General features: G+C 42.1%; 1 protein-coding gene across 5 annotated transcripts in view; it reads right to left on the reverse strand.

The window, feature by feature from the left end:
- Nucleotides 1–829: 829 nt before the first annotated feature.
- NR3C2 (nuclear receptor subfamily 3 group C member 2) overlaps nt 830–23,531 on the reverse strand; it is a 318,859-nt gene continuing 296,157 nt past the window's right edge. For all 5 annotated transcript variants that reach the window (XM_063107704.1, XM_063107708.1, XM_063107706.1 and 2 more), the window contains exon 9: nt 830–3,539. In XM_063107704.1, the coding sequence (XP_062963774.1) occupies nt 3,384–3,539 (156 nt within the window). In that variant the 3' untranslated portion in view covers nt 830–3,383. The remainder of the gene's footprint in view (nt 3,540–23,531) is intronic.

Genomic DNA, 23,531 nt, shown 5'->3' on the forward strand with positions numbered 1-23,531 from the left:
TCCTGTTTCAAGTTAGGGGCTCTCTGTGGGAAGTCCTGCTTTTGAATAGGTCGAATTTCTTAAATTTTTAGATATAAAAAAAACTGCCTTAATTTATGGATGGTTTACAAAAAATTGTGCACATAACCCATTTCCTGTGCTGCATTCAATGGCTATGCTGTGTTCCAGAAATACAATCTTTTGTGTAAAGCAAAGTTGAATTCGTCTATCAAATTGTCTTCTTACTGAAAGCAAATACTTTGAACAATCACCAGTTAAGTGACACATTAAAAATGTACTTGAATTTATCTTGCGGGAAATAAATGCTTTCTATTTCAACATGAGCAGGTGATTGTGTACTGCCCTTTTGTGGTCTGTATGAAGGAGTGGAGTCAAGAGGACGCCTGCAAGGAGCGTGTGAAGCATCACGGCCCCGGGGGGCAGGAGGGAGGGGAGGCGCGAGACCACGTGGAGGAAGAACTTTGGAGTCAGATGGGGCATTTTGGTCCACTCACATGAGTCTCAAAGTCTGCAGCATGAACAAGTTTTCATGTGGTGGTGAAAACAAATGAGGCAAAGTATACACAGTGTTTAGCAGCTACATGGTAACAGTAATTAACTGTTACAGGGTATTTTAGTGAACGACATGTTAGCAGTAAGAGACAAGGTATCGAATCAGTCCCCAAATAGAATTAACATGTAGCTAACATAGGGCTCTTTCTAAGGGTGGGGGTGGGGGTGGGAGGTCCATCTTGGATTTAGGCAGAAGCATGTATCATCAAGGTTTAGAAGGGCAAAAAATCCAGGCGTGCTAATGGACATTCGAATGAACTGTTTCCAAAACAACAGGTGATTAAAGTAAAGGATTTATTATAATCTGCTTACAGTCCTTTGCAAAGACAGACATGTTTTTGCATAAAGATATAAATTGCTTCATTTTAAACTAATTTAGTGTTTTTATATGAAGTTTTGGTGAATTATGAATTGTACCAAACCAAGATTTGTAAGAGCAATATGGTACAAAAATAAGAGCAGACAGACAATTTGGACTGGGACAGGCATTCAACAGTGAATTTAGAATATGGCTTTGCTGTTTAGTCAAGCAAAGTTACCTGGAGACACACAAAGAGCCAGTAACTTTGTTAATACAAAAAGCTGATGCAGACCGTCTCCATCCCAAACCTGGTTAAGTCGAAATTCCGATTTCATAAAAAGTAAGTGTGAACTTAAAGCTGCTTTTGTACGCCATTTCTTTTCCAGAAACTCCCAGTCTGCATGCTGTGTATTCATCACCTTCAAAGTGTGGCTTTCATATTGCTGTGCACAGAAGTTGACTGTATTTAAAGATCTGCCTATAAATTAAAATTCCTGAAATTGCAAATTATGTAAGAAAAACTCCTCCCTCTGAGTGCAGCTTTCACAGGTTTCCCCTTGCATAAGGCAGGTGTCTTTTGAAAGACAAGGTAATGTTGCCTGCATGGTGAACCCTGGAGAAGAGTGTTGGTCCCATCGCTGCCTTCTCCCTGCCTTGGGCTTCCCCAGCTACAGCTTTTAGGTTTTGGAAAATATGCAATTTCACTGAGAACCTGATGATGATCACCACTTTTAAAAGATTAATTTGGCCTCTATTCAAAGTAGTTTATTTAGTGCAATCATATTGTTAGTTTCCCCAAAGATATGTATATATTTGTGATTTGGGGCAAGAGAAAAGCCATAAATTGCATCAGTGCCAAACAGATATTAATGAATTAAAAATTTTAGTGCCACTGTCTCGCGTATATGATCTGTAGTTTTTTGTCTTTTTCTCCAAAACTGTTTATGTATAAAATTTATTTTTAAAACCTACCTTTTAAAAATCTAAAACTCCTCTAATTATTCTTCCGGTCTCCACGCCATTCTGACTGAACCTCGACAAGATGGACTGTCCCAGTGCGTCCTGCTGTGACCTATGTGTTCCCGTGACCGGTTCCTGGAGTGCAGAACCCCTTTCCAAGACCAGAAGTGGGTGTGATCTTTGATGGATGTAGAGAGTGCATGGAATTTTTTTCCCAAAGAAGAAAATCTGATTTTCTAGGATGGGAGGAGAATGTGCTCTCTGAGCCATCAAGTTTCCAGTCTCACTCTCCTAGAGCTGATTCTGCTGCTTGAGGAAAAGGGGCAGCTTTCCTAAAGCTGCAGCACTCCCAGGACCACCTCTCCCATGTGTGTTGTCCCAGGACACCTCCAAGGAGCTGCAGACACCGCAGCATGTTGTTCCCCGATGGAAGTAGGATGAAGCGGAAGCTGGAACACGTGCTAGTACCACAAACACCCCAAGCAGGAGACCAAGAACAAAACAAAGTACAGAAAAAGGAGAAAGGCTTCAAGACAACCAAAGAGGTTTAAGTGTGGTTATTTACAACAGAGACTGTAAAATGGTAAATTAGATATGAAGCTAAAAAAGGCACAGCTTTCCCTTTCTTAAATACACTGTAAACGGTTCATGATGCATGCAGAACATTTCACTTTACAAAAAAAAATTTTACCTTGTTTGTTTAGACAAAGATAGTACTTAAATAGTCTCCAGCAAAATAGAATTCTTTCAAAAATACTTTCCCATTCGTCCTATTAACCATTAAAGATTTTTTTTTTTTTGTACGTGTCTCATTTACAAAAGTTCCTTATGCCTTATTTCAGGTCCATCACAATTTATACATACAGTAATGTACAGCACAGCAAAAGACTGCAAAAATTATTTGTAAAGCCAACACAATAGATACTAGAAATTGAAACCAAGGCATTTGTTTTAACATCTTATCCATTCTAATTAAATAATAAATGGACGCTAACGCGCGTGTAGAACAGTGGTGCAGAAAGCGGGGAGCCAGGGCCCGGGGGGCCGCTGTGCCACACCGCGTGTTCTGTTATTACACAACAGGAATCTGTAGATATTTTTTTCTTTTTTTGTGTTTTTTAAATAACAAAAGAATATTAATGCCCCATATTGACTATACGTTTTATGTGCAAACCAAGGGTAAGCTTTAAAAAGTTCGTTAGTCCTTGAACCCTTTTAAAACAAGCGAACGACCCCAGAAACTACATGGCATAGTTAAAACTTCCATCTGTTAAAATATCAAAATCAGAGAGTTATTGACTAGATATGGCTTTTCATCCAGAGGAGCAGGAACATGTTTCTAAGTGCTGGGGATTGGAGAGAGAATCCTTCAGACTGCCCAGGTCTTGTCCAATCCACATCCAATGGCTTTCCAGGCTCCAAACCCTTGACATGATCTTAAACTTGAGAAACTGCTGAACAAGTGTGAATCAACCATCACAGGTTAAAAATATGATTTCTTGGGTCCTTCATGGGTGTGGAACATCACTGGGAAACTTAAGGCAAAGTTCTTCCGGTAAGACGTCACCTGTCACTTCCTGTGAAAGTATAGGGGCTTGGCATTCCCGGATTCCACCTTTGGCAGCTGGTCACTGATGATCTCCACCAGCATGGCGGGGAACTCCACTTTCAGGGCCTGGGACTCCCGGAAGGTATAGAAGCAGAATTCCAACAAGTCACTCACCAGCTGCAACACAGACACAGGAGAAGGGACATGACACAGGGGCCTCACGTCCGTCCTTGGGCCCCTCTGCATCCTAACTCTGCTGTGAATTCAAAGAACAACATTCAGAAATCCTACCAGGAAACCACGTCAAAATTAATTTAGCTAAGTCATCTGTCATGGAGGAAGAAGGGTACACATGTCACCTGTCGTGTAATATGCCTTTTGTGCAAAACAAATTCAGCTGAGAGCTGTATAACTGTTGAGCATCGAATCTATCAGAGGGAACAGGGACAGTCACCAAGTTAATGGTGCCGTGGTCGCTGAGTTGCTCGCGTCAAATTCTGAGTTCTCAGCTGGAAATCGGTTGAGGCAGGTATACGTGTGTGTCTTTGTATGTGGGTGACGGGCCTTCCCGGGCTGTAAGGTGGACTGGCAGGGGCGGGCTCGGAGCCCGTGCATGGTGAGGACCGGCACGTGGGCTGTCCCCTCCTCCAGGCGCTGCCACTGGAGCTGTGGCTGAGCTCCTTCCACCCGCAGCCCCTGCCCTTCGTCCCTCAGGCTTCCCGCCCTGAGCTGGGGACTCTTCAACCACTGTCTATTTCAGGCCGATTTTGAGAAAGTGGAAGCATCAAGGACAAGTTAGGGCTCATCCCTCTAGCCCATTTTCCCTACTCTGTGACCAAAGAACCTTTCCAGCCCCGGAACCACTCCCAGTTCTGTAAGTTAAAAAAAAAAAAAAAAAAATCATAAATGCACTACAGCATTACTGGTTGTTATTCCTTTTACTATGAATATAATTTCAAATCAGAAAAAATGCTCTTTAATTTTTCATTAGTTAATTCCATACACCATTATGGGAAAAGCAACCTTGGGTCATTTCCCACTGTATTACAGGAGACAATATTAACATTACCTGTCATAAAATAACTCTGTAGCCTTAATAAAGTGATTCTGGTGAAATTGTATCTAACTGTCCTTCCTGATTTTTTTTTTTTTCACTCAATTAGCAAGCTTAAATTCAGTCAGATAGTAACTGTGTGGTAAAGGCCTTCAATACAAACCAGGAGTCAAGAAAATCTCATCAAGAAAAAAGTACCTGGTGCTTCTGACTGTGTCTGTGTTACTGCCCTTAGCCTGCAGAGTATTTCCCTAAATAGGGTCCAAGGACTGTGAGATTTAGTAAGTGTTCTGCACCTGCAGGATGTTGGGGCCAAGTAAGCTGCAAAACAGCACAGAAGTCTGGACACATCACCATGCACACACACACTTGCCTTGTGAATGCTGTGCCTCAGTTTTCTCATCTGTAAAAGGGGGATAACAGCAGTTCCTGAGCCTCAGAGTTGTTTCAGAGGCTGAACGAGTGACCCAGGTAAAGTGCTTCGAAATTCACCCGGCATGGAGCAAGTGCTGAATAGCTGTCAGTTATTATTGTTCCAGATGATGGTAAGTACTGCTGGGGCAGAACCTCTTTAATTCTGTCCTTCCTAAACTCCTTCAACCATAAACATTTTCTTCTATGGGACACAGTTTGCAAAAACTGCTCTGGGTCATCTTTGTGGAACTGCGTCCTTAGGTCTGCCTTCTACATAACAAGGGATGGGAGAACCTTGGTTTTTGCCTTTCCAAGAACAATGTTCTTTAAGAAACGCACCACCCATTTCTGTTTTATTTTTTATGTGGCAAGCCGGTGTCTGTCAAAACTAAAGCTCCTCAGGATGTGGTTCTCCAGATGTGGTGCCACCAGAGAGTCAGTAGTGCCAGGTGCAACTCCCCTTCCACTGGCCAGCAGAGCCCTGTGTACCCACTGTGGCACTGGGGACAAGCTCACCCTGATGCACCAGAGTCCCTCCATGTGGGTGCCTGCAGGGCTGTGGAGGAGGACTTTTTTCCTTTTAAAAAATCTTAACCCAGGGGTAGACATCTCAGTTTCTAGGCAATGTCAACAGCTGCTAGGATGACTCCGCCTGATGCCCTACCTTCCCATTTCTAGGGTTGGGCCTTGTTCCTGTGGAGAGCTAAAGGCTCCCTGTCCTCAGGCCACAGGGGATTTGGGGAGGGCCAGGGTCCTTAATCCAGGACTCACGTTAACTGCTGAGCACAGCACTGGGGAAACACAGTGACCGACATAAAGCCCTGCTCTCGGGGCGCCTGTGTTCTGCTCCACTGAGAGGAAACAGGCAGTGCACGGAGAAGGGAAAGGGAACGGGAGGGGGCGCTGGTGCAGGAAGGGTGGGCAGAGGGGACGTCAGAAGAGGTGGCCCTGGCACATGACCTGCAGGAGGTGGGAGATGAGCCAAGTGGCCACTGGGGGAATGCAAGTAGGGGGTTACTCAGCCAGTTCATGAATGGTGAAGAAGCCTGTTAGCTGACCCACTGACATCCAGAAGAAGTCACACAGCCAGGGCCACGTGAGAGGACATGCTTGCACACAGGTGACAGCAGTGCTGATTCATATGTGTGACAAGAGATAAGGAATGGAATAAGTCAATTCTTGAGCATGAGGCAGCGCAGCCGAAGTGCCTCTGTGAGCCTGTTAATGGGGACAGGTCCCAGGCCTTTGCAGTGCCACTGTCCCTATCCATAACGCCTGCATAAATGTGCCTCAGCACTGAATATCACCTAGGAGATGCTGAGAAAACAGACTAGAATGGAGAGGGGCCAGGGACTCGGCTGTTTTCCCTCGCAGGTTGGCTGGGGACAGGTGTCCCAGACACTGCTCACTAACCATGCGTATTAATCTGAGGCTCGCACTTCCCACCCACCTCTGTTCCATGTTCCACAGACAGAGAAAGCAGCTCATTCCTAGTCGTGTGCTGGTACTCAGGGCTTCTGTTTACGCCCTGTCAGCTGCAGAGGGATGGGGGCATTCCGGGGAACTTGGGCCCAGTGTCGGAGCCTGCAGTACGTGGGGTTGGCCTGGCAGCCAGGGCCAGCACTCACCTCTGCAAGCATACATGACATCATGGGGGGTGCGGGCAGGGGGTTTCCACTGACCACTCCCAGGCAAGGGCTCAGCCTTTGTGGGTGGGGGACCAGGGTGCCTAAAGGGCTGGGTGTTCAGTGAGTCTCAGCAGCCACAAGAAAGTGCTGGCTGTCATAGAAGCCTGCCTGGTCCCGCCCTGCCCTGGAACAAGGCTGGAAATCTCCGCAGGCCTCTAGGCTGAGCCATGACTGCAGTTGGTGAGGTCAGGGATCAGCCATGAGAATCAAAGCCAAGTGTCCCCAGTCACTGGGCAAGGAGAATGAGACAATCTGCTCTGAGCTGCAGCTTCTGTCCCCGCAAGTGCTCACTGACCCCTGAGCCCTCCCACTGTCCTCCCCCACCCCTGGCCTGCCACAGCCAGTGGGTCGGGGGGCCTTCAGAGCAGGACCCATGGATGCCTGGCCCTCAGCAGATGTTTCAGGTGGATGGTGCTGCAGCACAGGCCACCACCCCTACTGGAAAAAACCAGGCATGTGAAGTAAGGAGCTGCAGGCGGTCAGACCTTGAGGAGGTGGGGACATGGCCCAGGAGCTGGGAGAGATTCACACAGCAAACAACTGGGTCAGCATGGACGGTGGCCAGTCAGAACGGACACTGCTTCAAAAGCCACATTCCTGTGTCACAGCAAAGCATCTAACGGTCGCCCTATATATGCGGGGCGGCACCTGGGAGCCAGCCTGATGCAATGTATGGGTACACACTGAGGAAGCCAGCAGACGTGGCCCTTGCCTGAGCCTGAAGGAGCCAGGAAACAAGGAAGTAAACAGGCACAAGGAACGTGCCCTCACCGGATGCTGTCCCCAACCCTCTCTGTGCAGGACTGGCCACTGCCCCCAGCACAGTCGGCAGAGGCAGGGCAGGCGGAGTCACACCGTGGCAGGTGATGCCGGGCAGTGGGAGCTGGCTGTGCATCACTAAGTGGGCACAGATTCTAGTTTGGCCCCAAACCACTCTTCCCACTGAGGAGTCTGAAAACACTAGGGAAGAGATCAGTTTGTCAGGATGTACCAGTTTCCATGTGGCGGGAAAAGCCAGACCATCCAGAAGTTCACCTTTAAAACTAAATCGCCTTGGGATAAAGCCGCATGGACAGCTCTCCAGGGATTAATCCAGCAATTTCCTTGCACAGTCACTGAGCATGGAATTACTTTTTTTAAATGTCACTCTTTTTCAAATGAGGTGAGCTTTGGCTGCATCTGCTCATTTCCTGGGGACTCTTTCTTGTCGCTAATTCCCATCCCCCTCCCTGCAGTCACCTCTTCCCCCAGGAGGCCTTCATGGTGCCTACCCTGACCTCTGGCCTCACAGATGACACTTTTTGTCTTTCTAATTTACTTGACAATTACCCATGGAGTAAGGTGACACCACTTTCTTTTTTACTCTGTTGTTCATAATGGTGCAGCTCCTTAAATGGCCTGCAAGCTGCTTGAAGACAGGACCACCTATTGCACCCTTTCCCATGCCCCCCCCCCCCCAGCATCACAAAAGAGGTCCCTTTGTGTAACAGCTTGGCAGCCCTGGGGAGAGGCTGGGGGCTCAAGGGATTCAAAGCAACTGTGGCACGGGCTCCGACTTATTCCAAACTCCAGCTGCTCAGGAATAACTTATTTCAGCAGTATTTTTTTAGGGCAGCATGTTGCTAGTTTTAATCAATAAACGAAAACAAAAACTGGGTAATTTAAATGAGCACCTTCATTTTAGTGGCCCTAAGTTAATAACACAGAACAATACACAAAGCTAACCCCCTTCCATCTTTCCCCGGGATTCCTAGTTCCTTCAGCTTGTTTATGCTGGGTTTTAACGTGACCTCACGCCCAGGTACTATGAACCCCAAGCAATGCTCACTGTGGTTAGAGGCACTGGAGATGGGAGCGGGTGGTCACAGCTACAGAGATAAAGCACTACCCTGTTTGCGCATCAGCACAAGTACCTTTATCACAAATGTCCGGGCCTGGCCTGCAGCTCAACATTGATTCTCATCAGCCATTCCTGGTAAATACCAGGCTAGATGGAGAGGCAAGAACCCTAATTATAATCAGCAATAAGAGACCTGCATTATTAGGAAAGACTTGTGCATTGACTTTTCATTCCGTACAAAATGCATCTGTTGGGATCACAGAAGTTTAGCAGACGCCCAACATGATTTTTTCCAGCCTGATGGGCCACAGCTGTCAGAGTGGCAGAGGAGCATGGCAAGGTCACAGGGCAGCTGATGGCACTTGGCTTGCTCCGATGATGAGGCCAGCCAGCTCCATCTGCGCATTTTGCCTACTCTCACCACTGAGTCATTGCCTGTGGCAGGCCAGCGGCTGCTCCCACCGCAAGCAAGGGCTCCTCAGAATGCCTTGCAGGGAGGGTCTCCCTCCTGCCACACATCTGGGGCTGGTGCTGGGGTTCTGAGGTCACACAGTCACTTACGTAGTGATAGAGCCTGAACAATAACGGCCTTTCTGAAGTAGGTCTAATGTGATTTCAATAGTGAGTTTTTGCCAGAAATGATCATTGGAGGAAGGTTTGAAGCCTTAGTTTCAAAGATCAAAATTTTAGCCAGCTATATTGATAGCACTATGGGCAAAAGATATATCAATCAACTGTAAATACTCTAACACTGATAGTTTCACAAGTAGCTAGTCGCTATTTAGTCCAGGTCTTCCAGAAATAGCTTTGTGAGCACTGAAAAATGACCTGCAGTTATTATGTAAGGAATGTGGCCTTCATTCAAACAAAACAGGTTTATTCTTGGCTATGGCAACAAAAGAAACAATAGATAAATTAGACTAAATCAAAACTAAAAACTTCTGGGCATCAAAGGACACTATCAAGAGATTCAAAAGGAAAACCAGTGGAATGGGAGAAAATCTTTTCAAATCATATAATCTGATAAGGAAGTAATGTCCAGAATATGTAAAGAACTCCTACAACTCAACAATAACAAAAACCAACCAACCAATTCAAAAAGTAGATAAAGGATTTGTATAACCATTTCTCCAAAGAAGATATAAAAATGGCCAATAGGTACATGAAAAGATGTTTGACATCAGTAGTCATTAAAGAAATGCAAATCAAAGCCAAAACCACAATGAGTTAGCTGCTAAGTGTTGGTGAGGGTGTGGAGAACTTGGAACCCTTGTGCACTGGGGTGGGAATGTAAAGTGGTGCAGCGGATGTGGAAGACAGTACGACTGTTGAATTGCTACGATCCTGCATCCCACTATCTGGTATCTACCCAAAAGGACTGAAAGCAGGAACTTGAACAGAAATGTGCACGTCAATGTTTACGACAGCATTATTCACAATAGCCAAGAAGAGGAAACAACCCAAATGCCCAAAGGAAATGAATGGGTAAACAAAATGTAGTATACACGTACAATGGAGTATTATTCAGCCTCAAAAAGGAATGAAATTCTGACACATTAAAACATGGATACACCTCAAAAACATTATGCTAAGTGAAATAAGCCAGGCACAAAAGGACAAATATGATACGATTCCACCTATATGAGGTGCCCAGAACAGTCAAGTTCATAGAGACGGAAAGAACAGTGGCGAGCAGGGTGGGGGGGGGGAACGGGGGGCTCGTGTTCATGGGCGCAGAGTTTCTGCTTGTGGTGATGGATCATGGTGATGATTGCTCAACAGTGTAAATGTGCTTAATACCACTGAATCGTACACTTAAAAATGGTTAAAATAGTAAATTGTGTATTATGTATATTCTACCACAATAAAAACCAACAAATTGAAAAAAAACCCCCAAAAACAAAATAAGTTCAAAACTCTCAACTTCCTCCCGGTGCAGGCCAGCAGGGGAGACGCGTGTGCACAGGTAGGTGCACTGTGGCCACGTGGCCCCGCTCTCCTCTGGCTGGTTACGTCTCAGCAAATTGTGACATGGTAACAAGCCCCTCCCCTGCCAATCTAGTAGCATGTGATGGGTTTCTACACCCAACGTAAGTATAACCTTTAACAAAGTTATACTACCATTTACTGTGGATTCCCTTCTGAACACCAGGCTCCACAGTGCCACTACTCAGCTGAATGATCCTGGCAGATTCTCATAGAGGGTGGGTTTAGGAGCGTCTTGAAGGCCACCTAGATCTGACCAAGAGGTACCAAAAGGCATTTCTTGGCCAAAAATTTGTCAGTGAGCATGCTCAGTGCGTAAGTTAAATTCTAGGGACCTTGGTGGGATTTTTGGGGGCTCTGAGATATTACTTACAGCAAAGCTGCCACCTGGAAGGGGAATCATTTGTTGATTCCCTATTTGAAAAGACTGCCCTTTTCTGCCAAGGGCCAGCACACAGTGGACAGGGGGCATCTGTATTCAAGAGTGTCCCTGCCGTAGGAGACAGGCTTCTATGGGGCTGGTTGCTCCCCATACAATGTGAGCTCTGCCCCAAAATTCCTGGTAAGGGGATGCCCTAAGAGGATCTCCAAAAGGGCCCCTCCAGCTCTGTATCCACAGAGGACTGGCTGCCTGATGGAGTGACAGAGGCAGGGCGGTCTCAGAGGTGGCTCCAGAGTCTAAGCTGGTACATGCTTGGGCAGTCTGGGACAGTCCACTGCCTGCCCAGGAATGGGCTGGCTGCTGGTGTGAAAAGCAGAAGCTACTCAGTGTCTCATGAAACATCAAAGGCATTTCTGAAAACTCACCCCTGGTCCCCATCCATTAGAATCTGTTATCTGAGGTTGTATTTTAATTTGTTCTTTATCACCATTTTCATAATAAATTCAACACCAGTCATTAATCTCTGGTTCAGTGATGAATATTAAATCTTTGAAATATGTTGTTTGGATGCTGTGCCAAGCAAGATGGGCTCAATTTCTTTCTAAATTTTTTGTACTTAAATTTATTTAATTTCCACCCTGTTTAAGTTTCCTTGTGTTGCAAGCCTCGTTCTAGATTGCAGCTCCGCCTTCTCGTGAATAAAGTCTATTGTACATGTGAAAAACACAAAGAAAGATGACACAATGGAAGAGAAGAAAGTGGAGCTTAAAGATAAAGGGATAATTAGAACATTGCCGAACAAAGGGAATCTAATGAAAGGGTTGTGTTTGAATTGCATTGGCATGTTACTGTATATAGAAGTATGAACTTTTCCTAATTCTGTTTTCAATATTTCCTAGATCTTTCCTGCAAGTGTACACGACACAAAGCAAAAAACTAAACCAACTCATGTTTACATGTTACCAACTTTAATATCAGGTTAAATCTAGGTTGATCAGTTAAATAAATCCTTATTTCTATCTCTGAAAAACACTAAGCAATAAGGGCAGACCCATTGGCCAGGGGCAGCCTTAAGTAGAAACACTTGAGACCAAGGTGGCCTGTTTTAATCCCTTGATTCTGTGATGCCTTAAATCAAACAGGGGTCGACAAACTGTGGCCTACAGGCCAAATCTGGCCTAATTTTTCGTAAGTTTTTTCATTTTTGTATGTTTTTATACTTTTAAATGGTTGAAAAAAATCAAAAGAATAATATTTTGTAACATGTTAAAATGATATGAAATAGTTTAACTGGAACACGGCCACATTCATTTATGTATTATCTGCTACTGCTTTCATGCGGCCGTGGCCCAGCCGAGTAGTTGCAACAAAGACCTCGTGGCTCACAAAGCCTAAAGATTTACCCTTTGGCCCTTTACAGAAAAAGTTTACTGACCTATGGATTGGAGGGCACCTCAGGGATTTAATAACAGCTTTGGGAGAACAGGTTTTGTTTGCTAAAATAGCTAGATCAAGTGTAGGATGTCTACTGATTTCAGAAATACTAAAATGTGGTGGGGCAAAATGTCTCTAAATAAGAGATACAGTGGTACGAGATCTGGCTTTCTAATTATTATACTCGTTCTTCTATTTTATAGCATTTGGGAAATGCTATAAAAAGAATCCTTGTACATGAGGGGGTTGACCTAGATAACAGAAGACATCGTCCAGCTGAAAGGTTCCAGAATTTGTCATTCAAATAGAGAGCCTCTATCACTCACGACTTCCATTTTTGACTGTTCCTTTAAGAGTTATTTCCCTTTGAACCTACATTTCCTGTAGGTTAGATATATTCACAGTTGATTTTTGAGATTCACAGTAGTTATGTCCTATAAAGCCACTGTGAACGATGAATTAGCAAATACTGAGCAATTGCTCCTGGGGAGATACAGGGTTAGGGTTTTACAAGCTGCTGGTCACAACTTTTTTATCAAATGATCCTACATAACCTTGCTGTATGTGTGTTTTGGTTTAAAGACACATTATTTATTACATATTGCTGATTCATTAACATTGAACTTGGCCAACAGCACTGTAACCCATGCCTGAAAGAATCTTCTCTAACCACATATTCTCTCCATGAGCCACCTCACCGCCTCTTGTGCTTCGGAACACTACACAGTGCTTGGGCTCCACACTTGAGGGCCATCTTAACAGCAAAATTACCAATAAGAAGCACAAAAATGCCAAAAAAAGCGGAGGGGGCAGGAAATAGACCTTCTTTAGCAACAAAGCTAACCCGATGGAGGGCTGGTCCTGTCACCCTGTGTCCCTCAGGTGCTGCTTCTCACCTGCACCCTGCTTTCTGCTCCTGCCTCATTATGAACCTGGGAAAATGCACTTAATCACCCTGTCTTAATTCCTTTTTCTGTAAAAAGAGTAAAAATAAAAAAACTGAGTAAATATTACTATTATTCTTTTTATAGAGAAAGGGATTAAGACAAGGAGTGATTAAATTTAAACAGTGATACTAACTCGTTCTCACCTCATGGAGATATTAGGAGGATTCAATGACAAGACTTAGGAAGAAAGGCACTATGTAAATCCCAGGTATTACAGAGTTTTTATTGCATTGTAAGAAGAGGGATTTAGGCTGCATAAGAGCAGGGGATTTATTGACACAGGTGTTAGACAATGAGATAGTTTTCCAAAATCTTCCCCACATATATTTCAGATCAGGAAGAGATTCCTGTGTGTCAGGTTTGACTTAGATGTAATTTTCTAGAAGTCTGGCCTCCACGACCCTCAGTAGTTCTTTCTACCTGAATTTTTTTGTCCAGAAAGCTCACCCTGTGGCAGCACAAATCTCAGAGTCAGGCTGCAATGGAATGTATGATATCCAGGCAAGTGACTCTCATAAATTTTCAAAACCAGCTGTGAACCATGGCACATTCTGTGGGTATGGAACTTGTGAAATGTTAACAATGAAGCAAAAGCTATGGTTATCACAAGAAAGAATACTTTTTTTCCCTTTTTAAAAATAAATTTGGATCAGATACAACTTTTTATTTTGCCAGTTAGGGATTAAAAGAAACAAACTACTGTCTGTTAACATCATAAGTTCACAAGAGAAAGAAGATTTGAACACCAAAACAAAACAAAAATGAACATAGAATGGGAAAAAATGTTTGCAAATCATATATCTGATAAGGGGTTAATATCCAGAATATATAGAGAACTCCTACAACTCAACAAGAGACAGAAAACTGATTAAAAAATTGGCTAAGGACATGAATAGACATTTCTCCAAAGAGGATATACAAATGGCCAGTAAGCACATGAAAAGATGTTCAACATCACTAATCATTAGGGAAATGCAAATCAGAACTTCAATGAGATACCACCTCACATTAGGATGGCTACTACAAAAAAAACCCCAAAATGTAACAGAAAATAGATGTTCTTGAGGATGTGAAGAAATTGGAATTCTTGTGCACTGTCGGTGGCAACGTAAAATAGTGTAGCTGCTGTGGAAAACAGTCTGGTGGTTCCTCAATAAATTAAACAGAATTACCTTATGATCCAGCAATTCCATTTCTGGGAATATACCCCAAAGAAGTGAAAGTAGCTCAAAGAGATATTTGACCCTTGTTCCTAGCAGCATTATTCACAATAGCCAAGAAGGAATAACCCAAGTGTCCATCAACAGATGAGTGGATAAACAAAATGTGGTATATACATACAACGAAATATTATTCAGCCTTAAAAAAGAAGGAAATTCTGACACATATTACAACATGCATGAACCTGGAGGATATTATGTTAAATGAAATAAGCCAGTCATGTAAAGACAAATACTATATGGTTCCATTTATATGAAATTTGTGGAGACAAAGTAGAAGGGTCTTCAGAGGCTGAGGGAAGGGGGAATGGAGAGTATTTATTTAATGGGCATAGAGTTTTAGTTCTGCAAGATAGAGTTTGGGAGATTGGTTGTACAAAATGTAAATATATTTAACACTGCTGAACGGTATACTTAAAAATGGTTTAAGACAGTAAATTTTACGTTAGTGTATTTTACAATTAAAAATAAAATTTAAAAAGAAAGGATAAATGTTTTATATATATATATATATATATATATATATATATATATATATATATATATTTTTTTTTTTTTTTTTTTTTGTCACCAGAATTATTTTTTATTGGCTTCATATTGAAAAGCAAAATGTCAGTACAAAAAGCTACATGTAAATACACTGATAGACAATCTTCCCCTGTAAATATCTGGAAACAGGTGGTCACTAACATTAAATAATCATATACTCACTCTTTTTTTGCATCTGGTTTCAATTTGTGGATGAAAATTACATTATGTCATATTGAATACATATATAAATTTGGATTTTACAATATAGAAAACAGAACAAATCAGGCAAATAATGTCTATGACTAATTAGTCCCTATTTTAAAAGAAATTTTATCATTACACAATGTAAATTTTCGTGGCCCTTTACCAATTTCTCCCTAACACCCGTTCCCCACCAGTTCCCACCTCTGGTGGCCTCAGTTCCATTCTCTCCTTTTGAAAGTTCAAGGAATTATTGTGATTGTTGTATCTTTCCTTCTTTCCTCCTCCCCCCTTCCCATTTATGAGTGAGGGTATGTGGTATTTCTTTCTGTACCTGGCTTAACATAATTTTCTGTAAGTTCATCCACATAGCTGCAAATGGCAGAATTTCATTCCCTTTTATGGCATAGTAGTATTCCACTGTGTATATATACCACATTTTCCTTATCCAGTCTTCTGTAGATAGACATTTAGGATGGTTCCAACTATTAGCTTTTGTAATTAGAGCTGTGATAAACATGGGAGTGCAGGTATCCCTTCAACATGATGATTTCCATTCTATACACCCAGCAGTGACACTGCTGGATCTTATGGCAGTTCTATCTGTAGTTATCTGAGGAACCTCCATACTGCTTTCCATAATGGCTGCACTAACTTACAGTCCCAACAAAAAGAGGTTCCCCTTTCTCCACATCCTTGCCAGCATTTGTTATTCTCTGTCTTTTTGATAATGGTCAGTCTAACTGGCATGAGATGATATCTCAGTGTGGATTTGATTTGCATTTCCCTGATGCTTAGTGATGTTGAGCATTTTTTCATGTGTCTGTTGGCCATACATATGTCTTCCTTTGAGAAATGCCTATTCACCTCTTTTGCCCATTTTTTAATCAGGTTACTTGTTTTTTTTACTAAGTTATTTGAGTTCCTTGTATATTCTTAATATTAATCCCTTTTGGATGCATAGTGTGCAAATATTTTCTCCCATTCTATAGGCTGTCAAAATTTTTGCTCCCTTTGTTTCTTTTGCTGTGCAGAAGCTTTTTCATTTGATATAATCTGATTTATTTTTCCTTTTGTTGCCTGTGCTTTTGGGGTCTTATTCATAAAGTCTTTGCCCAGTCATACCTCCTAAAGTGTTTCCCTGTTTTAGTAGTTTTATAGTTTTGGGTCATATATATATAGGTCTTTAATCCATTTTGAGTTGATTTTGGTATATGATGAGAAGCACAGGTCTAGTTTCATTCTTCTATAGATGGATGTCCAGTTTTCCAGCAGCACTTATTAAAGAGGCAGTCCTTCCCCCAATGTATGCTCCTGTTCCCTTGTCAAATGGCAATTGGCTGTAAGTATGTGGGTTATCTTCTGGGTTCTCTATTCTATTTCACTGGTCTGTGTTGTCTGTTTTTATGCCAGTACCATGCCGTTTTGGTTACTATAGCTTTGTTGTATAATTTGAAGTCAGGTAGTGTTACGCCTCTGGCTTTTTTTTTTTTTTTGCTCAGGATTACTTTGGCTATTTGGGGTCTTTTGTTGTTCCATATGGATGTCAGGGATATTTTTTCTATTTCTGTGAAGAATGTCATTGGTATTTTGATGGGGATTGCATTGAATCTGTAGATCACTTTGGGTAGTATGGACATTTTCAGAATGTTAATTCTTACAATTCAAGAGCATGGAATGTCTTTCCATCTTTTTGTGTCCTCTTTAATTTCTTCCACCAGTGATTTTTAGTTTTCATTGTAGAGATCTTTCACCTCCTTGGTTAAATTGATTCCTAGGTACTTAATTTTTTTGGTGATTATATAGTAAATGGGCTTGCTTTCTTGACTTATTTTTCAGCTAATTTGTCATTGGAGTACAAAACCACTACTGATTTTTACATATTGATTTTGTATCCTGCAACTTTACCAAAATTGTTTATCAGCTCTAAGAGTTTTTCGATAGCCTTTAGGTTTTTCACTATATAGGATCCTGTCATCTGCATATAGGGACAGCTTGACTTCATCTTTTACAACCTTGATGCCCTTTCTTTTTCTTTCTTGCCTGATTGCTCTGGCTAGTACTTCCAATACTATGTTAAATAAGAGTGGTGAGAATGGGCATCCTTGTCTTTTTCCTACTCTTAAGAGAAAAGCTTTCTGCTTTTCCCCATTCAGGATGATATTGGCAGTGGGTTTGTCATATATATATGCCTTCATCATCTCCCTCCTCTTTCTCTCCATTCCTCCCATGACTCCTGGATACAACGAAAGTCTCTATTTCTCAGAATCGTCATGCTTTTCTCTCCCTTGGGACATTGATTCCTTTGGCTTAGAGTAGCTTCCCTCTACCTGGCAAACTCTGACTTGACCACTGAAGCATAGCAATCCTTTCCCTCTCTTCACGCCATGGCCCCACCTCCACCCTGCCATTTCCTCTTCCAGATGCTGCACCACGGTCCTTACAGTCCATATCATAGCACCTTTCACACTGTGTTTTGATTTCACTCTACCTGTCCATTCCCCATTTGACTGCAAGCTCTGTGAGGGCAGGGAACCAAGTCTCTTTTGTTGTTGTTGTATCCTTAGCCCCAGTACAGTGCCTGGCATAGTGGAGGCTGCTGGGGGTGAGCCTCCTAGAAGCATCACCCTGGTTCTCTGAAGCAGAACCCCACAGCAGCCCTGCCTGTGCACACACCCCTGGAGGCTGTTTAGAAGGGGTAACTGAGACAGGGATGGCTCATCTCACAGAGGATCAACCAACTGGGCACTGAAAAATGTATTTTCTTATGCAGATTCCTGGTTATTAAAAACCTTTTTCCAATAGGTTTAAGAAGAATAGTAGATTAACTATACTGTAGCCTATCACAATATGAACCAAATATTACAAATCCTTACAGAGCTTCAAGAGACACAGTCATGGCCACAGATCTTGCCTTTAAACCATTAATGTGTTGAACAGGAAGAAACATGTAAGGGCACCCTTCATATCTCTATGAGGTGTTACATCTAGTTGGGCTTCATGGCTCCAACTACCAGCACAGGACACACACCAATCCTTGGACCACCCAGACCTTTTCTCCCCACACCCAAAGTCATCAATTCCAAATATATCCTTTGTACTGAAATAACATTTTGACCTATTATTTCCCATTTCCCCCCCTTTTTTTGGCTGGCTGGAATAAGGAACCGAACCCTTGACCTTGGTGTTATAAGGTCATGCTCCTCATTTTTATTTTTAAATATATCTGATGCATTTTTTCAATGATATAAACATAAACACGTTTTAAATGAAAATAAACATCTACAGGCACAGTTCACCCAGGGCAATGCATTCTGAACTACACTATAACCTTGAAATCAGAAATCTGTAAATGTAAATGCCAGCCCCTATCGACTTTAAGAATTCAGAAAAAGATACCATAAACCTTTAATAATCGTTCCATTGGTTTCTCCATCTAGACAAGGAGTAAAATCTTCCATGTCAATAATTTAATTTGAAATCTATGAAGGTTTCCTTTTCAAGAGGAGTGGTTTTTCCCATAATGTGTGCCTTCCCTGCTTTGGAAGATAAGGCTTTGCTCACTTAGCTGACTCTGGAATAAACAACTCTTCCTTTATTTAGAATCTTAGTCATGATCTTGTCAAAGTAGAAGACAGTACAACAGTACAAACAATTATATTAAATAGTTATTTAGCTCAGTGAGATAGAATTAGGCTTTGAATTTTGATCTCTCTTGCACACATTCACACACATGTGGTATTGCCTGCCAGTACTGGTTACTTTATTACAGATACAGAATCAAATAATCTCACTTGTCACCTGAGTGATAGGAAGAAAGGGTGAACATTTGGTCAGTGCCTGTTACATGGTAGATGCCTCAGTCCCTGTGCTATTTCATTCACTTCCTATAAGATGGGTATTATTGCCATTTTACGGTTGAAGAAACCGAGAGCCAAAAAATTTAAGTAAAGCACCCAAGGTGACCCCAAAGGCCATGTTCTTTCTGCTGTCCGGAGTGGTCACATTTCTATGGTGGGCTTCTATTTTGGTCTCGGAACTTTTCCCGAGGAGAAGTTGACTGGAAAGAAGTAAAACAGAGTCGAATTATGAAAGTTGAATGAATGGGCTGCCCAAATAAGTAGGGGAATGAGCAAGACTTGTGGGCTGCATCCTCCAGTATGTGGTAAGGAATGCTTGAAATAGGCCTGTATCTATCTCAAAACCACCTCTAGTGTAATCATGATAGAAATTAGCACTACCATGGCCCGGAAGCAAAAGCACCCACTAATTAAATAAGCAATGAGAATCTCAAAATAATTTGTTAATAGTTTAATAGTCTTGCTTGTTTGAAGCAGTATCTCTTTTGTTGGTCACTGTGTCATTGAAATACACTAACGCTCTTCTCACCTGAAGAATGAAATCTCCCCCATGTGCACGTGTGGTATTTACTGCAGCACCGGATTTCTGCTCCTCATGCCACCCATCCTGCCCCTGCTGGAGAAGGGAAACCGTGGTTCCCAGAGCCTGGCTAGAGGAGAGTTACTTCCATTGTCAAGCATTCCTTCTGGAACTACAGAAAGCAGTTACTCAGCAAAAGGATCTTCAGAAGCTTTGCACCTGTCACGCAGAGAACAGCATCTGAGTGACACACTGATGTGTGGCCAGCCAAGGTGTAGGTTCTCATCCAGCTTTAACACTCACATGCACAAACAAAAGCTCCCAAACCAAAGCCTGTGCAGCTTATGTTGAGGTAGACCTAAAATTTCGTTTTGGGAACTGCTAAGCACTCATGACATTTCAGTACAGAACCAAGTTGACTGCCTTCCAGACGTAACCCCGCACCTCACAAAAATGGTGCATTCCAGAAGATACCAGGGAAGATCCAAAAGAATCTGGAGAGCCAGAGAGCAGTGCAGCTGTTTCTAATATTCCTAGATGCTGGTATTCTGATCTCCAAAACCCAGCCCAGCCAAAAAAGGAGCAGCTGCTATCAGCGGAAGTACTCCCTCATCACAGTAGAGGTGGCCGGAGCACGAAACAGTGAATCCGGGAGGTTCCAGCTGCCACCAGTCACCTAGGCACTTTGAGATGTCACTCTTTGCGCCTCTGTTTCTTCTTCCATTACATAAGTGTTCTCTGACACTCCCCTAGAAGACTTCCCTGACTCCTGCCCAGCACAGCTGGCTCCTAAACTTTCTTCGGAAGGTTTGACATTGCTTAGAACAGACAACAGAGAGTTCACAACTCATGGTGTGCTCACCTTGTTAGAGTCCTCAGCGCATGGTCCTGTGCCCCCAGATGCCGTCTGGTTGCCCTGCCCCTGGCTCTCTTCCCTCTAGTGCACTGCCTGGCACTTTTAGACACTCAAGTATTAGTTGAATGAGATGAACATCTTCCTCTAACAGACAAGTGTGCTCCTAAGACAGGCATTCTGTTCACACACACATCTCTAGTTCTGGAATATGGTAGGACTCATCGACAAACACATGACTGTACAATATAAGTACACATGTTCTCCCAAGAGTCCCACTGCCCAGGTGACCAATGTTGGCACCTGACCACCTCTGCCTTGCATATGTTCCAGCTGCCTCTGTAGGATCTAAGCCAACGAAGGGCTGGATTGGTGTCACACATTTAATCTGTATCCTTTGTAGCAGTGTCTATACTGCTAGGCATGAGGCACATTTTTGTTAAAATCACTATTTAATAGAAAAAGGGCAATTTTTGTTTCAAGAGATACTATTAAAATCATCTTTAATATATTTATTAACTATTCTATACACTGACCATAATGTAAACAGTCCTTGATCTCTAAGAATAAACAGATGGTTAGCAATATATTCATTAGATATGTGCTTCTGACAACCACAGGAAACTGTTACTCTTAATAATAGCTAAAAAATAACTATCATCAATTTCTCTCTAATAGAATAAAGAACCTATTTGCTTTACTTATGACACCCAAACATTTACAATGTAAAAATACATCTACTCCTAGGAGCCTTACCACAGCTGTTTCTTTGAAATATTTTTTCGGAAAAGATTAATGTTCAGAGGGCTTATGATTCATTAAAGTTGTTGACTAACTCAAACACTTAACTGTCAACCTCTTCTTTCAGAGAATGTTCCATTCACCTACCTTGGCACCACTGTGTCAACACATATGTGCATCATGTGGAAGAAATCCATGTGTGTCCCGAGAGACGAGTATGTGTGTCCTAAGAGCCATGTGTGTGTGTCCTGAGAGCCATGTGCGTGTCGTGAGAGCTGAGTGCCTGTGTCCCCTCAGCCATGTGCATTTTCCTGACAGCCATGGACATGTGTCCTGAGAACTATGTATATATGTCCCAACAGCCATGTGCATGTGTCCCGACAACCATGGGCATATGTCCCAACAGCTGTGTGTATGTGTCCTGAAAGCCGTGTGCATGTGTCTCAAGAGCTAGCGTACTATGCACACTATTTACACAGAACTTTGATCTACATTCAAAGGGTTCTTGTTTGTGTGACCCTAAGAAAAAAATACTCTTTCTTCCACGAGGTGACCAGACTGGGCTCTAAGTACAGAGCAAGTGTGTTGTGTAGTTCTTTGTTCCTTTGAAGCAAATTCCACAAATGTTGATTCACTAATTTACTCTAATGAAAAAGCCGTAGGCAGTCACAAGTCTGAGTAAGCGTGAATGTTACAAAGGTCCCTCTAGACTTACAATGCATTTTTCAATGTTCTGTCTGGAATAGGAATATAAATAGAGCATGCAAGATGCTTCTGTTAGGCTACCTTTAAGATCAAACATTTTTGATACTTTAAAATAAAGGTTTTATAATTAAAATGATTCTAATGATTCCAAAAAGTGTGTTCCAGCCAAGGTAGAATAAGATGAATTGAAAGTACCTTTCCATTTGAAACAAAGGAAATGCTCAGAAAAAACCCTCAAAACATGAAAAAATGGTTTTCAAGACACTAAACATCAATGAAGGACAGTGATACTACAAAAAAAATACAGGAGGAAAGCTTTGTGACACTGGCTTACTAGAAGATTCCTTAGATACAGCGCTGAAAACATGACCCATAAAGGAAAACAATAATCAGTGGGATTTCATTAAAATAAAAAACATCTGCTCTTCTAAAGACAGTGTTAAAAGAATGACAAGACCAGCCACGGACTGGGAGAAAATACTTACAAATCATATATCTGATAAAGGATTTGTATCTGAAATATATGAAGAACTCTCAAAACTCAACAATCAGAAAACAACCCAATTAGAAAAAAATGAGCAAAAACATTAAACAGACACTTCACCAAAGAAGACATAAAGGTAGTAAATGAGCACATGAAGAGATGTTCAACATCATTAATCATTAGGCGAATGCAAATTAAAGCCACAATGAGATACCACCACACAGCTCTTAGAATGGCTAAAACTAAAAAGATCAACCACGGCAAGTGTTAGCAAGGACTTGGAGTAATGTGAGCTCTCATACACCTCTTCTGGGAATGTAAAATTGTACAAGCACTTTGGAAAACAGTTTGGCAATTTCTTAAAAAATGGCAATATACCTACCATATTACCCAGGCATTGCACTACTAGGTATTCACCCCCAAAAAGAGAAAGTAGATGTCTATAAAAAGACTTGTACATAAATGTTCAGCACAGCTTTACTTGTAACAGCTCCGAAGCTGGAAACAACCCAAATGTCCATTGTTAGGTGACTGCACAAATTGTGGAATGTCCATATAATGGGATACTACTCAGCCAAAAAACCAAAACCAACGAAACAAAAACCAAAACCTCCAAAACAAAACAAAAACAAACCAAACTAATGGTATATGCAATAGCATGGATGAATCTCAACATACTATGGTAAGTGAAGGAAGCCAGACCAAAAAAGACTACATGCTATATGATTCCACTTATATGAAACACCAGAAAATGCAAACTAATCTATATTGACAGAAAGCAATATAGAATGTAACTGGGAAGCAGGAAATAGGAAGAAAGGTTAAAGGAAGGCAGGAAGAAACTTTTGGGGTGAGAGATGTTTGCTATCTTGATTGTGGTGATAGGTGATAGTTTCATGGGTGTACACATGTGCCAAAACTTATCGAATTGTGCACTTTGAATTTGTTTGGTTTATTACATACCAATTATACCTCAATTAAAAAAAAAACAAAAAAACACTGATTTTCTTTGGGGAATTTTGTAGAAAATAAGCATTTATGATATAGCCATTTGACAACTATGCATTGAGTTCTTATCTTGTGCCAAGCACTGAGCTGGTGCTAAAAACAAACTAGTGGAGGAGGTTCTGACCCATGGACCACTGCGTGCGGCCTCTTAGTGTTTCCACTGCGCTATGCTGCTTAAGGCACATAGATTCTGAAAGCCTGTGGAAAAAGTTCTAATTTCTGTTTGTCCGTCTCATCACATGCAAATTGCTTCAAAATGTATCATCTATTATCATGCATTGTGATGACAGTTACATACTAA

Source organism: Cynocephalus volans, chromosome 9, assembly GCF_027409185.1.
Source record: "Cynocephalus volans isolate mCynVol1 chromosome 9, mCynVol1.pri, whole genome shotgun sequence".
Classification (NCBI taxonomy): domain Eukaryota; kingdom Metazoa; phylum Chordata; class Mammalia; order Dermoptera; family Cynocephalidae; genus Cynocephalus; species Cynocephalus volans.